This window comes from Canis aureus, chromosome 11, assembly GCF_053574225.1.
Source record: "Canis aureus isolate CA01 chromosome 11, VMU_Caureus_v.1.0, whole genome shotgun sequence".
Lineage (NCBI taxonomy): Eukaryota > Metazoa > Chordata > Mammalia > Carnivora > Canidae > Canis > Canis aureus.
This window is the reverse complement of record NC_135621.1, coordinates 24,494,325-24,509,018: the sequence shown is the minus strand read 5'-3', so window position 1 is coordinate 24,509,018 and position 14,694 is coordinate 24,494,325. Positions and strand designations below refer to the sequence as shown.

General features: G+C 57.6%; 1 protein-coding gene across 3 annotated transcripts; it reads right to left on the bottom strand.

Annotated features, from left to right (window-relative positions):
• Positions 1-627: 627 nt before the first annotated feature.
• On the bottom strand, positions 628-13,098 carry PNPLA5 (patatin like domain 5, triacylglycerol lipase). 3 transcript variants are annotated; one of them, XM_077914184.1, is made up of 9 exons: positions 12,807-13,098; positions 12,222-12,454; positions 10,516-10,581; positions 10,041-10,250; positions 8,337-8,397; positions 6,855-7,040; positions 4,751-4,883; positions 2,428-2,544; positions 628-1,815 (listed from the first exon to the last, which is right to left on the bottom strand). In XM_077914184.1, exons 1-9 carry the CDS (start codon positions 12,997-12,999, stop codon positions 1,731-1,733), a joined length of 1,284 nt encoding a protein of 427 aa, XP_077770310.1. In that variant the 5' UTR covers positions 13,000-13,098; the 3' UTR covers positions 628-1,730. The 3 variants fall into 3 exon arrangements, with proteins under 3 accessions (XP_077770310.1, XP_077770311.1, XP_077770313.1); XM_077914185.1 differs by lacking the exon at positions 6,855-7,040; XM_077914187.1 differs by lacking the exon at positions 10,041-10,250.
• Between the last annotated feature and the right edge of the window lie 1,596 nt (positions 13,099-14,694).

The following is a 14,694-nucleotide window of genomic DNA, read 5'->3' as shown; positions in this document are numbered from 1 at the left end:
CCAGCTCAGCCCCAGTGGGTCCTGGAGATGAGTGGGGAGGTGGACCCTCCCACAAGTCCTCGCTCTCGGTAACCTCTCCTCTCCCTTTCAACCTCCCACCCTGACCCAGGCCCTCCTATGCTCTGCTCTCTCACTCTGCCCTTGGCTTTTCACTTCTCTGCTCCCAACACCTCCCCTGACTGCCCACATCCAAAGCTCTGATCACCGTGACAGTGGCCTCTGCGACCCAGCCTCTGCCTACCCACCGCCTGCCTCATCACGCTCGGTGCTCCCCATCGCTTACAAGGCCCCGACCACACCAACTACTTGCTGTTCCCTCTGCTTGCAAAGCTCTTCCCCTGGCTGTCTGCCTCTCATCTGAGGCCCTGCCCCTGATGTCACCTTCTCAGAGAGGCCTTCCTGGACCACTGACCCAATGTTGCTCCCACCCTGACCGCCGCTGTGTCCATTCTCTCTCGCTCTCTTCACGCCACTACTGCTCCTCAGATCATCTCATTTTCAGCTTCTGGTTGGCTGTTTAGCATCTCCTTCCCCTTACTTGCCCCAGAATGCAAGTTTTGTTCACTGCTGTGACCCTAGAACCTACAACCCATTAAGCATAAATCAAATGAATGAATGAATGAGTCATTATCTCTTTTGTTTGGATTTATTCCTCTGCTCTTTTTTTCTCTTGCTGATGTCTCCATCTCCCCACCCTCCCCATCCTTACTCAGGCTGAGTGTGTCCTAAGGGACTAGCCAAGATACAGTGTGGGTTCTACTCTGAGGACAAGAAGAGGATCGGCTCCCAGGAGAGGCCAGAGGGCTAGGGTCCCAGTCTCCTCTCTGCGAGAGAGGAAGGGACCTGGGGGTGGCGTGTGTGGAGGCACTGCTACACCATAAGCCTTCCTGAGGAATAAGGGGGTGGCGCCACAGTGCTGGCAGCCAGGGGTCCCGGGCACCCCAGCAGGACCCACGTAGGTGGGATTCTGAGAAGATTTTGAGCCCCCTCTCTCTTCCCACCTTCACATTCCCTGCTGGGGGGTCCCCGCTGGATGGATGAGTAGGAAGTCAGAGATCAAGGTTGCTAGAATGAGACAAACCATGGGGTCACCACGGGGCTAGTGCAGGACCAAGGAAGTCAAAGGAAGGGTCTGAGGGGAGGCACACCCCAACCCATCACTTCCATCTGCCTTCTAGTCAGGAGCACATGGCACTTTCACTGTCTTCTGCAAAGTGCTCTGCAAACAGCTCAGCAACAGCATGCGGACCCTGCTCCTCAACAGACGCTGCCCCTGAGTCCCCCACCACAGAAATTCAAGAGCCAATTTGTGTGTCTCAGCTCCTACCTTCCTTTTTCCCTCTGATAAGTCAGGGGCCGGGTGACCTGGATACAGTGACCAAGGGACATACCAACCAGCTGGGCCTCTCCCAAAAAAGAAGTCCCCGGGCCCCCGGGAGACACCCCTTCTCTCACTGGTTCCTTGGCTCCAAGGAACAGGGGCTCCAGGGGAGCTGGTGGGACCTGTTCTGGTTCCCGGGGGCCACCCACCCACACAATCACGGGTGAGTCTGAGAGGAAAGGGAGGCTGTCCCCTCAGTCCTCCACTCAGCAGATAGCACCACTCTGGGCTCTGAGCCTCTGGAAGACTAGTCAGGACTCAAGGACTGGGAGCAGATGTCGGCACAGGATGAGGGCCAAGACGGGGACCAGGGGAGGCCAGACCCTGGGCTGGCCCTGCATTGTGCCCCTCAGGCCTGATGGGGAGGTCTGGGATCCTTGGCCAGGTCCACGAGAGGAGCTGCCCCAGGCTGGAGGGGGCTGGTGACCGGCAGGCTGTGGAGGAAGCAGAAGCCGGGGAGTACAAGCTTTTAGAGCCCGGGGAAGGGTGAAGGTCAGGGTGGAGCCACGTGGGGGCAGCCCTCGCATTCAGAGAGCCCTGGGTCCCTCTTCTCCCAAGATCCTGCCACAAGGAGAGCCCTGAGGCCCTTATTCTGGCCCCGCTGAGACTGGCAGGAAGGTTCCAGGGATGGCTGTCAAGTAGGCTGGAAGGACACCAGGGCCTCTAGCCAGTAGGGAGGGCAGGTTGAGGAGAGACAGCAGACCCAACTCAGACCCCACACAGGACAGGCAGGGACATCTGGAAGGCTGCTGGAAGGCTGCTGGGGATCTGGCGGGGCAGGGAGGCCCACTCGTCCTCTGGGAGCTCAGGCTGCCTCGGTGAGTAGGTCCTGCACACTGACCAGCGTGACTGGTCAGCTCCTACCTCCGGCCCAGCATGGGCCTGGCCCCCAGTGGTGACCAAACATGTGCCAGGGCCTGCACGGGTGTCTGGAGAGAAGGACATGGACAGCGCGGACCCTGCCCAGGGTCCAGAAAAACAGCCGGGGCCTTTCCCCACTGGGGAAGCCTTACCCGCTCCGACCCAGGCCACGCTGCCCACCTCACCTGACCAGCCTGAGGAGCTGGTCCTTTGACCTGGTGTAGATCTCGGCGGCCAAGCTCTGCAGCACGCCCTGCATCCACCACACGTCGGCTGGCATATCGGGCAGCCACGCCACCAGCCTGGACGAAGGGGCAGCAGACACTTCGCTCAGCTAGGCCAGAGCATGCAGCCGGCCGTGCCCTCCTACCCCAGGGGCCCGGAGCAGGGAGCCAGAGGCTCCTGACCCCGAGGCACCAGGCCTAGTGGAAGCCGAATAGGGGGCGAGAAGCACCCAGCAGCGTTGGCCCCGCCGCAGAGCTGGCTATCGACTCCACCGGGGAGTTGGGCAGGAAGGGGCAGGGCTCTGGGGCCAGGCTGGGGTCCGGTTGCCGCCCAGCTCCCCTGCTCATCGGCTGTGTGACCTGGGCAGGTCAGGGAACCTCTCTGGGCCTCAGCTTCCTCACCTGCCAGAAGAGGACCATGACCTTGCGTGCAGGTGCCCCGGACCTGCCCTCCCTACTCTCCTGGCCTCCAGTCTCCTTCCTCTTAGCAGCCAGTGACTTCCCTGAAATACAATCCGATAGAGCCTTTCTTGCTCAAAACCCTCCCATGGCTCTCCATGCGAACCCTGTAGGGTCAAGAGGACCAGGCCATCCAATTGTGGCTGAGACAGTGCCTGGCTGGGCACCTTCTCCGACTCACTGGGCACGGCAGGGCCTCCCCCCAATATGTTGCCTTCAGCGGAGCCTCTAAACAGGGCCTCAAACTAGCAGACAGTCCACAGGGTGGAGTATGAGAAGCAAAACGTAACCTGGACCATCACCTCCCTTGCTCTGGACTGTCTGCCTCTATTATTACAACCTGCATGTTGAACATGTACGTTACAAAAAAAAATACTAAGTATGAAGTTGAATTTCCCTGTGACCTGGATAGGTTTCTCCATTGGTGCTCATATAGAGACTTTTTTTTTTTTTTTTTTTTTGAGCTGAAAAGTCTAGACTTTGCACTTCTCCTCTTTGACTCTGACCTGTGGTTTCAATCTAACAGCTCAGCATGAGGAGAATCTGAATTAGTGGAAAGCTCTCTTCCTGGCTTTGGGCCGCTGGCAATGCCAACAGCAGGGCTGATCCAGTCATTAACTCATCGTGGAGCGAAACAGAGACCTGTGGTTCATCGTCAGAGACCTTTTAGGGGATAAAGAGTTTTTAAAAATACTCTTCTCCATGGAAACGCTTTGCTGCCTTCCCACCGCTGTTAGGATGCAGACCACACTCCTCGCCTGGCTGCAGAGCCCTGCGTGTCTAGCCCCTGCCAGCCACCGCCACGTCGCCTCACCCCTGCTGCATCTCGTCCCGGACTCTACCTTTTGGCTCCTGCCATACTGGCCTCCTTTTCTGCTCCTCCAGTGAGCCTTACTGCCTCTGCCTTCTACCTCATGACCTTTGCACATGTTGTTCCATCCCTCTGGAACTCTTTTCTCCTTCCCTCTTTCCCTGGACTCCTACCCATTTTGTCTGGTGGACTTCTACCCATTCTTCAGGTTATAACTCCAAAGTTACCTTCTTTAGGCAGCCTTCCCTGACCAGAGAGCCCCCAGGGTGAGCTATCTCGGTTCACAGCCAGTGTAGACCTCTTTGAGGAATCACAGCCAGTGTAGACCTCTCTCGGCATCACTAGGCACAGGTGTGATTGCACAGATGAGCGTGTGATGGTTTGTGGGTTGTGAGCTCCACAAGGCCGGGGACTGGGTCTGAGTCAGTGCTGCCTCCTTATCCCCAGCCAAGGCCTGGCCCTAGGTAGGCCCTCGATAGCTATCGGTGGAATGAATGAACAAACAACGCAGGTGATTCATTCATCAGCAAAGTCAGAATGGTTAGTGAGGGCTTAACCACAACCAGCCTGCCCTGGAAGGGCCTTATTTTATAGAAGAGGAATCAGAGGCCCAGCGGGGTCAAGAGACCCGGCCCAGACCACACAGCAAATCTGAACCAGACCAGCCCCTAGAGTTATTTCTCCAGAAGCAGCACATTTCCTCTGAGGCTCTAACAGGTAGAGCAAAGGGCCAAAGGTCCTAGAGACAGGGGAGGGCCAGAGCGTTGACCAGGACGTCCTGTTTCTGATCCACCGGTCATCCCCTTGATAGCCCATCTCCCCATCAGTCCCATCTTGCAGAGGAGAGCACCGAGACGCCTCTGGGTTGTGCAAGCAGCACCATGCAAGCAGGCGGAGGCCAGCCAGGCTCTGCCTACCCAGCGTGCCAGCTGCCCTTCCTGCCATGGGCGCTCGTCTCTACCACAACCTGGGTGACAAGCCAGGCCCTGTCCAGGGCCGCTGGCTCAGCCTCACCTTTTGCTCCGGAAGTAAATGTACTCGAAGGGTAGTGTGCATGGCAGCAGCAAGTAGGTCAGTGCCCGGCCGGGCCTCGACCGGCAGAAGCAGGCCCAGGTGCTGGCGTCTCTCGTACATGCCTTCTGCAGTGCTGCAGGAGAAGCCACGGCATGACCACCACCCCTCCAGCCAGCCCCCTCACCATCACCCCCTCCGCCTCACATGGTCCACAAAGCATGCCCACCCCCCCCACCCCACCCCCATCTGCAGAGAAAGAAGCGGCACTGACCAAGCCCCTAGTCTGAGCCAGCAGAGGGCTAGGCACTCGGCCTGCACTCTCTCACTATTGTCCCCAAACCACAGGGCGTGCCCCTTTCACAGATGAGGAGACTGAGGTTCAGAGTGGGGAAGTGACTTGCTCAAAGACCATCCCAGGAAGTGGCAGGGGTCCCAAGATGGAATCAAGGTCTCAGGCTCTCCGAGATCTTTCCATCTCTCTCACCCTTCTGCAAAGTCTGTTGTGGCCTCTCACCCCAGGATGGGACAAGTGCCCATGCCAACCTCCCTTGATGACAGCAACACATCAGTGTCATTAGCAACAGCGGCAGCAAGAATGACATAACCACTTCCCGAGCCCCCCATCTCCTGAAATGACCAGGGTAGAAGGGACTGGCATCCTGGTCAGGGCAGCGCCGGAGCCCAAATCCTAGTTTTCAGACCAAGGCTCAGCCTCCAACCCAGTCTCAGGCTAGTGCTGTCGGGACAGCCCCTGAGAGGGGTCACAGACACCCCAGCTCAGAGACCAGCTCCTCCTCACTTACCTGCGTGTGTCCCAAGATGCAGGCAGACACGCATGGATTAAGAGAGGTCTGCAAGGGTCCAGCAGGTTAACACCTGTCCCAGGGACCAGCGGCCTGTGCGGCCCCATCACGAAGGCGGCTCTCCGGTGCCCCCAGGTGGCCGCAGGGATGCTGCCTTGGGTCCAGAGCTCCAAGCTCAGACCTCTGGGCTCAGCACAGATCCAGGCCTGTCCCTGCACACCCCATATGGTCTCCGGTGCATAAAGAGACTCCGTCTCCATCCCCTCGCTCACCCAGACTGTCCTCGCTCTAACCTCAGCCACTGTCCTCTCTCCTCCCAGTCTCCCCCCACCCACAGCCCGTCCCCTCCCAGCCAGGTGCAGAAAGCTGTATCTAGACTTCGGAGCAGCCGTAAACTCTGAAAAGGAGGGGCTGCCCCTCATAAGCTTCCCCCCACCCCCAGTGCCTCCCCATCTCCCTCGACCTGCAGCTCTCAAAGCCACCTGCCTGACGCTCCCAGCCTGCCAGCTTACCTCTTCCCTTGCCCCTCAGCCACCACACTACAGCCACGGGGCCCTCCAGCAGCCCCCACCAAACCCAGGACATTTGCACACACTGTACCCTCTGCCTGGATGCTCATATTCCCCCCCTTTGTCTGGCCAGCTCCTCCTTTCTGGTCTCACTTAGATGCTGTTCAAACCCACATCCCCACCACCATTATTACACACACCTAGACTTTTCTGCTGCTGCATTGTGACTTTTGGGTCACTACGAAGGAGGGCAGAGTAAGTGGCTCAGAGCAGAACTCCTGCTTGGGCTATTTGTTAGCTGGGTGACTTTGGACAAGTCACTTCACCTCTCTGTGCTATGGTTTCCTCATCCATACAATGGGGACAATTCAGTGTCATCCTCAGAGTATTGGTGGGAAGAAGAAATGAGCCCATCTCCACGTGGAGAGTCCAGACCCCTCTGTGTGGGCCTCTCTCACGTCCTCAGTACTTTCTGCTCTTCCCTGGCCTTGTGGGCAAAGGCCTGGCTTTCTGAGGCACAGATTTGGGTCGGAATTTCCCAATTGCCTCTCCGAGCTTCAGCGTCCTCATCAGTGAAATGGGGAAGGAAAACATGTAAGCCCACGGCTGTGGTATGGAGTGAATGACACCACTGTATAAAGGTGCTGGCGCCACACTTGGCACATAATAGGTGCTCAATTAAGGAGTCCTGTCCTCTTCCAGCCCGTGAACACCTGCAGGGCAGGGTCTCTGCCCCCAGGCTCCTGTGTGCAGGGCATGTGCTAGGTGAGCAAGCACATGAAGGGGCAGTACCAGCCTCCAGCTCTGGTGAGAGCTGCTCAAAGTTGGGCACGTCCTTGACCAACACATTGGGCACCGCCCAGTTGAGAGACAGGCCCCCCTCCTGGCCTCTGTTGTGGCCGGTGTCCTGGCTCCCATCAGCTGGGGCTGGAGGCTCCTTAGACACCAGCATCCAAAGTACTGGCTCCTTCGTAAGTCCTGGATCAGTGGAGAGGAGGGATGTGACAGATCAGCACGTCTGGAACCCCCTGGTGACACGTCCTGCCTCTCCATGCCACCCGAACCTGCCCCAGTTCCCAAAGCCAGCTCTGGGGACCTGCTTGGTCCAGGGTGGACCCCTGGCTCCTCCTGAATGAATGGCCTCTTCCCGTTGTCCCCCGGGCCTTCCCTGATCCTCATTTCCTGTGTACTTTCTAGTGGCTAATCAGAGCCTGGACCCTGAAGACACAGCCCAAGGTTCAAAACCCTGATGTCAGGCAGCTCCGGTGGCACAGCGGTTTGGCGCCGCCTGCAGCCTGGGGTGTGATTCTGGAGATCCACGTCGGGCTCCCTGCATGGAGCCTGCTTCTCCCTCTGCCTGTGTCTCTGCCTCTCTCTCTGTGTCTATGAATAAATAAATAAAATCTTTAAAAAAAAACAAAAACAAAAACCCTGATGCGAGAGCTGCTAGCTCCGCAACCTAACTGCTCTGTGCCTCGGTTTCCCTCTTTGAGAAAGTAGAAAATTAAAATCTGCTTCATGTGGTTGTTCCGAGAATTAAAGAAGACAAGTACGTAAAGCTCATGCCAGATCCGGGCATGTGTCAAGTGCTCAGCAAATTCTCTCCTGCTGCTGTGTGTTTGGGGCTGCAGCATGGGGGGCAAAGGGCGTGGGTTCTGGAGCCAGATGGCCTGGGTTCAAGTCTCCGCTCTACACGTTGGACAGCATTGCCCAGTGGGATGACATGCAAACCCTCCAGCTGAGAAGACCCCCCCACTACCCCACGAACACACACACACACACACACACACACACACATACACACACGCTCTCCGGAGGCCACACTGAGTTATGGTGCTGGCCTCCGTTCCTTTGCTGTTGTTCATCTTCCCTCTGCTCGGAATGCTCTCTTCCCGTCTTCAGCCTTTCCAGTCTTTGTAACTCATCGAAGCCCAGCTTACCTGATGCCGCCTCCAGGAAGGCCCCCTTGCCCACCTCCTAAGCTGGGTCAAGCGCCCCCTCTGGGCTCCCATAGGCCTGAGCATCCCTCCATCTCCATGGGGAGAGGTCTCCCTCTTGGTCTGTCTCCCAGCACCAGGCTCAAGGCAGCTCAAGAGCAGGACGCACGTGTGATCCTCTCTGGGTCCCCAGCCTCCAAGCAGAGGCCAAGCATAGAGCAGAGGCTGAGCATAGAGCACAGTGAGGGATCTGAGGTCCCCAAATACCAGGAAAGCAGGTTCTACTTGGGGCTCACAGGAAGCAGGATGCCCCTCTACTCTGGGGGCTGCCACCTACCGCGTCTCTCCAGGAACCTGAGGGCATCCAGGTAACCTTGTCTGCAGTTGTCCGCTGCTACCTGCAAACACACAGGTCAGGATGGGGTGGGGAAAGCCTGGCCCTGCCCCCTGAGCTGTGTTCACAGGCCAGAGACTTGTCTTCACCTGGAAGCCATCCCTGCCCAGCCTGTGCTCCCCAAGAAGCCCTTCAGCAGGACTCGAGGACCCGTGCTAGGCGGGGATGGTGACAGGACCGCAGGCAGGACAAGCTGCTCCATCAGCTGCCCTCCCCGCAGCTCCATGTCACCTCCCTCCTCTCAGACTCCTTGGTGGGGGCTCTTGCTCCAGACTCTTCTCTCTGGTCTCAGTGCCCTCCTCTGGACAACACGGTAACTAGGCCTGGCCCAGGATGCCCGGGGCGTTCCCTGGATCCCTATGGGTCAATGCAGGGTGGTTGCCTTTGCCCTTTGCTGTTTATTCCCAGAACCAGCCTGAGATAGCAGAGGACCCCAGGGGCCCACACCCTGTCTCAATCAGGGCTCCACTGGTGGAGAAAAGCCACCTGCAGGTCCAGGAGGGAGCCCTGCCTTCCCCCGCTGTGTGGCCTCAGGATGGCCACACCACGTCTCTGACAGCCTCGGCTTCCTTGTCTCTAAGATGGGGCTGAGATTTTCTGTCCGCCCCACAGCTATAGGGAAGATCAGAGTAAATGAACATGATCTTGTTTCATAACCTATAAAACACAACAGAACCAAGGTGCCTGGCTGGCTCAGTTGGTAGAGCATGGGGCTCTTGATCTCAGGGTCATGGGGTCGAGCCCCACGTGTGGCATAGAGATTATTTATTTATTTATTTATTTAATAAATTTTTATTTATTTATGATAGTCACACACAGAGAGAGAGAGAGAGAGAGAGAGAGGCAGAGACACAGGCAGAGGGAGAAGCAGGCTCCATGCACCGGAAGCCCGACGTGGGATTCGATCCCGGGTCTTCAGGATCGCGCCCTGGGCCAAAGGCAGGCACCAAATCGCTGCGCCACCCAGGGATCCCGCATAGAGATTATTTAAAGTCAAAAACAAAACAAAACGCTACAGAACCATAGAAGGTATGAAAGAGTGGGAGAGGAACAGGACATGGTTGAGGTAGAGGAGCATGTTATGGTGATTGTTTGTGGTCAAATTACCCATTTTCCAGAAATATCAAGGGAAAAAAGCAAATGTAGATCTATTGTCCATTTTTGTCTATGCTTTTGCCTCCCCTCCACAGGAATAGTCAACTGGCCACAGTCCAGGGCCATAGTTAGGAGCATGGGTCGAGGCTAGCTGAGGATTTGGAACTGGGCTTTGCTGCCTCCAGGCTGTGTGACTTTGAACAAGGTGCTTAGCCTCTCTGAGCCTTGATGTCTTCCCCCTGAGTAACAGAGATAGTAGTAGTATCTTCTCACGGAGCCTGACCCAGAGGAACACCAGCGGAGGCCTGGCTCACACCCCAGCTCTGCAGGGTTGGCATTGATGTGGGGCCAGCTCAACATTCACTCAAGCAGCGGAAACTTGTAAGGACACAACCTGACTCCTGTGCCATAGGTTCAAGAGCTTGGCTGTAAGACTCAGAGCATGTATCCCAACTGCCCTGAGGTGGGGTCGGGGGAAAGTCTGACTCACAGGATCCTTGATCACGGTCAAGCCTCTAATACCTTCAAAGTGGGCACTGGGGCCAGGCCTACCTCAGAGTTGGGGGATATGAGGCAACTGAACCCCAGGAAGAAGTTCTTGGTGGAGATCTGGAGACTGGCATTGAAGGCATTCAGCTCATGTATGTTGGCCGAGGTGCTCTGGGGGCAGATGTCCACCGTCCCATGGAAAGGGGACACGGTGATTGTGGAGGGCGAGTCCGAAAAGGGAAGGTGGTTGCTCAGAGCCCCATCGATGTAGCGCTGCAATTCAGGTGGGTTATCTGCTCAGGATCCCTGCCCTCTTCCCATGCTGCAGCTGGTGACCCCTAGCTGCCCCCGAGCCACGAGGTCTCCTCTAGCCCAGGATGCTGTGAGCACCCCCCAGGAGCAGAGGGAGGGCCTGGCACACAGTAGGTCCTCAAGGAGCACAGGTTCCCTCCAACCACACGCCTTTCAGCAGTAGGGACACTGGATACCCAGAGCACGGGGCAGGGACTCAGTCATCAAGCCCCCAAAGTGCACTTACCTCCCCTCTGAATTCGGGGGGAATTATCCCACAGTAGAAAGGAAAGTACACGGTGCAGATCAGAGCCTGGGAAAACAAGTCAGGGGAAACACAGTTGTTCATGCTCCTGGCGTTCGGAACGTGCTCTGGGTGTGGTGTCTAACCCCAGAGCAGCCTGCAAAGTTTGTGGCATTAGCCCTGTGTTCAGGGGAGGGAAACGAGGCCCAAAGAAGTTGCCATGTCCCAGCCAAGTTCTCAAGGTTAAGAAGGTATTTGAATGCAGAGGCCTGCATGACACCCACCCTCCTCTTGCTTCTCATGGGTCCTTGCTCACTCGATACCGCTGCTGGGATTTTTTTCCCCCTAAAGACAATTTCTCCTCCACCTACCTGGAAGGAATTCTTCACCAACAGTCTAGATATGTCTCCCAAAGTGTGTTCCCTGACCCAACCAGATGCATCTCAAACAAGAAACCTTGCCTTCTTTATCCACTTGGAAAACGCTGTCCATTCTTCCCAGTAGAGGCTCTGACAAGTCCAGCAGTGAAAAAGATGCTTACCATATTGACATTTGGGGCTTGAGAAAATTCTGTCTTGGGAGTAGGGGACGGATGGAGTGGGAGGGTGCTGTCCTGTACGAATGGGATACTTAGCAGCATCCTTAGCCTCTACCCACTAGGCGATAGTACTTTGTGCATGCGCGTGCACACATACACACACACACACACAGTTGTGACAACCAAAAATGCCTCCAATGTTGCCAAATGTCCCCAGGGTGACTACTGGCCTGGAGCTTACCAAACTCCTAGAGCATAGAAACTTGTCTTGAGGTCTACTTGGAAACATCCCTCCAACCCTCTCTGAGGGACACAGAACTCATCCTGGCTCTAACCAGTTGGAGATGCAAGCGGCAGTATCTCATTCCCCCAGATTAATAATAATAGTGACAGCAGCTAATGTTTACTGAGTCCCTACTGTGTGCTATGTGCTATGTGCCCTACAGGCAAAGATGCTGGGATAACTTTTAGGGTCCCTGACTGGCTTTCTCGAGAGCCCATGGACATCAGCTCACAGCAAAGGATGTGGCCCCTCTCCTGCACACACTAAGAATTCCGATCATCACAGACTCAGAAACAGTCCCCATGTTGGGTGCTGGGGTCACAAGGTGAAGCAGATCCTGCATCAGGGACCCTAGTCTGGGTGTCAGGCACAGACCGTGATAAGAATGGGGAGCAGAGCTCCGGGCCTCCCTCCCGGTCTCCCTACCTGCCTGAGCCCTCCCAGGGACCCAACCCACGTGACCACTCCCACAGCCTGTCACTGGCCTCCCTCCCTGACCGTGCAGCTCTCTGTCACAACCTCCTATTTTATAACAATCCTGAACTGTTTCCTAATCTATGGCGGGCAGGCACTCCTTTGGAAAAACGGTACCTTCAGGGACCCTGAATACCGAAGCCTGACTTTGCCCCCTCCCGAGCCGTTCCCTTCTGTGTCCAGCCAAGGGGCCTTCCCAAAGCAAGCTGGGAGTCTCCGTACTCACCCTGCAGCCCCTGTCTGTAGCTCTTACAAATGAGAGATGCAAATGTAGACTCTTACAAATGAGAGCCTTAAGTGACACCGCCCCCCTGCCCTTGAAGGAGGGTCTGCCTCTGGGAAGCACCTGGAAGTTACTGCAGAGTCGAAGCCCACTCACCTGCCTCCAGGCCCTGGGTCCTGCCACACACTCACCTGGATGACTTCATTGCGGGTTGCGAAGTTGGTGACAATGATGTTGCGGCCATCCGACCAGCGGGTCATGGAGATGCCCAGCCGCTGGGAGGCCAGGATGTGAATGTTGGGGGGCAGGCTCTCCTGCAGCTGCTGCCTAATGTGCTCAATGGGGGCGAAGGCGGGGTGGAAGATGCCCAGGCTCAGCTGCTCCAAGTGCTTGACCATGCCCAGGAGATTGGAGCAGCAGAAATCTGGGGGCGTGGGGAGAGGAGAGAGTCCTCAGACACCCAGGGGGCCTGCTCACGTCTGTCCCGAAGACTTGACCTCCCTCCCGGGTACCTGGGGAGTGGAGAGTCTTCCCCTCTCCGGCTCAGAATTTCTGTGCCCAGCCCTGCCTTCAACGCTCTGTCCACCTTTTTTGATCTTGGGAACAGCCTCCCCAGCTCTGATCCGTCCCCCGAGAAACAGGGTAACCCTACCCCGAGTCCTCGGGGTTCTCACGAGGGTCCAGTGGGCGCATGCTGGATGTAAGGGGCTGAAACCGCGTCTCCAGCGTGGGGCCGGCGTCCCCCGCGCCCCCCGCCCGCGCCGGCCCCCACGCACCCAGCGACTGGTCCGCGATGATGCTGACGGCGTTGAGCGCCCCGGACGAGGAGCCGTAGATGCGGCGGGCGCCCTGGAGGAGGCGCGGGGCGCGCTCGCGGAAGCAGCGCGTGACGCCCACGTGGTAGAGGCCCAGGAAGCCGGCGCCCGAGAAGGACAGGTTCCAGCTGCCCTCGTCGTCGTAGCAGCGCATGGCGGCGGGGCCGGCGGGGCTCGGGTGCCGCACCCGGGCACAGGACTAGGGCGCGGGACACACGGCTCCGAGGAAAAGCTGCAGCTGCAGCCGGGGCCCCGCCCCCTCGGGCCCCGCCCCGCCCCGCGGCCCCGCCCCGCCCCGCGGCCCCGCCCCGCCCCGTGGCCCCGCCCCCTCGGGGCCCCGGCCGCGTCACCCGCCGCGCCAGCCAATGAGGTCCCGGGGCCGCGACGCCCCGCCCCCCAGGGGTGCGGCAGGTTGGCCCCAGAGGTGCCCGCTGGCCCCGGGGCGGGCAGTGGGCTGGGGGCGCCCCCGCACGGCTGCGGGGGGTGGGTCACGGCCCCGAGGCGGGGTGACCGACCCGGGGGAGAGGCGCCAGCGCCCCGCCTGCTCTCTGGCAGCGGAAGCAGATGAGGGAACCGAGGGCCGTGAAGGAACGTGCTAGGCTGGAGGTGGACCTCGGGGTCCAGCTGGACTTCCTTCCGCAGCTGTGCTGGTTCGGGTACCGGGGACAGCCAGCGTCAGCCGCCGCGAGCTGTGTGGCTTTGCCCATACTCCTCCCTCTCTGGGCTGCAGTTTTTCTTATACTATGAGGGGCTTGGGTGCGAGGACCTGTTCTATCGCTGCTCCTCTGGCCCCGACTCCCTCCCCATCGACTGGCCGGGGCGGGGCGGGGGATGGGGTGTCGGCTGGGACAGCGGGCACAGGCACTGAGCTGAGTGCCCTTTGCAGTCACCTGCGCAAAGCTGTGTGGGTCAGGACCACTGTACCTATGTTCATTTGGGGACACTGAGCCCTGGAGAGGCTTAGACACCTGTAGGGCCAGGAAATGCCTCCCAGAAAACTTGCCCATGCCCTGAAAACTGGCGCAGTGGTTCTGGAAGTCAAGCAGGCAACGGGTAAAATTAAGTTTTAATTTTAAACAAATGATCTGACCCGTCCAGGAGGGTGTTGCAGGGGAGGGCGCGAGGAGGAAGCGTTGCCTGTGATGGTTCGTGATAGGTGACTCTCCCCACCGCTACTCCCTCCCCAGAGAACGGATGAATAACCACAATGGGACAGTTCATGGAAAGTCATAGAGCATCAGATGTGATGAGCAAAAGAAGAATGAGGTTTATTGCCTGGCTCATTTATGCAAACATGTAAAAACATTCCCAACACTTTGCTATGTATTTTTTAAATGATATATTAACAGCCTGGGAGATGGATTGCTAGGTCACACCTTATATATGTGTGAAAGGATGTGCCCTTGGGAGTGGAAGGCAAGAGAAACAGGTGAGGGGAGGGGCAATGAATAAAATAGTACAATAAGGGATCCCTGGGTGGCGCAGCGGTTTGGCGCCTGCCTTTGGCCCAGGGCGCGATCCTGGAGACCCGGGATCGAATCCCACATCGGGCTCCTGGTGCATGGAGCCTGCTTCTCCCTCTGCCTGTGTCTCTGCCTCTCTCTCTCTCTCTCTGTGTGACTATCATAAATAAATAAAAAAAATTTAAAAAAATAGTACAATAAAACAGATGTGCATGGGGCGCCTGGGGGGCTCAGTGGCTGAGGTCTGCCTTCGGCTCAGGTCGTGATCCTGGGGTTCTGGAATCAAGTCCCGCATCAGGCTCTGCATCGGGCTCCCCGCAGGGAGCCTGCTTCTCCCTCTGCCTGTGTCTCTCCTCTCTCTCCCTCTCATGAATAAATAAATAAAA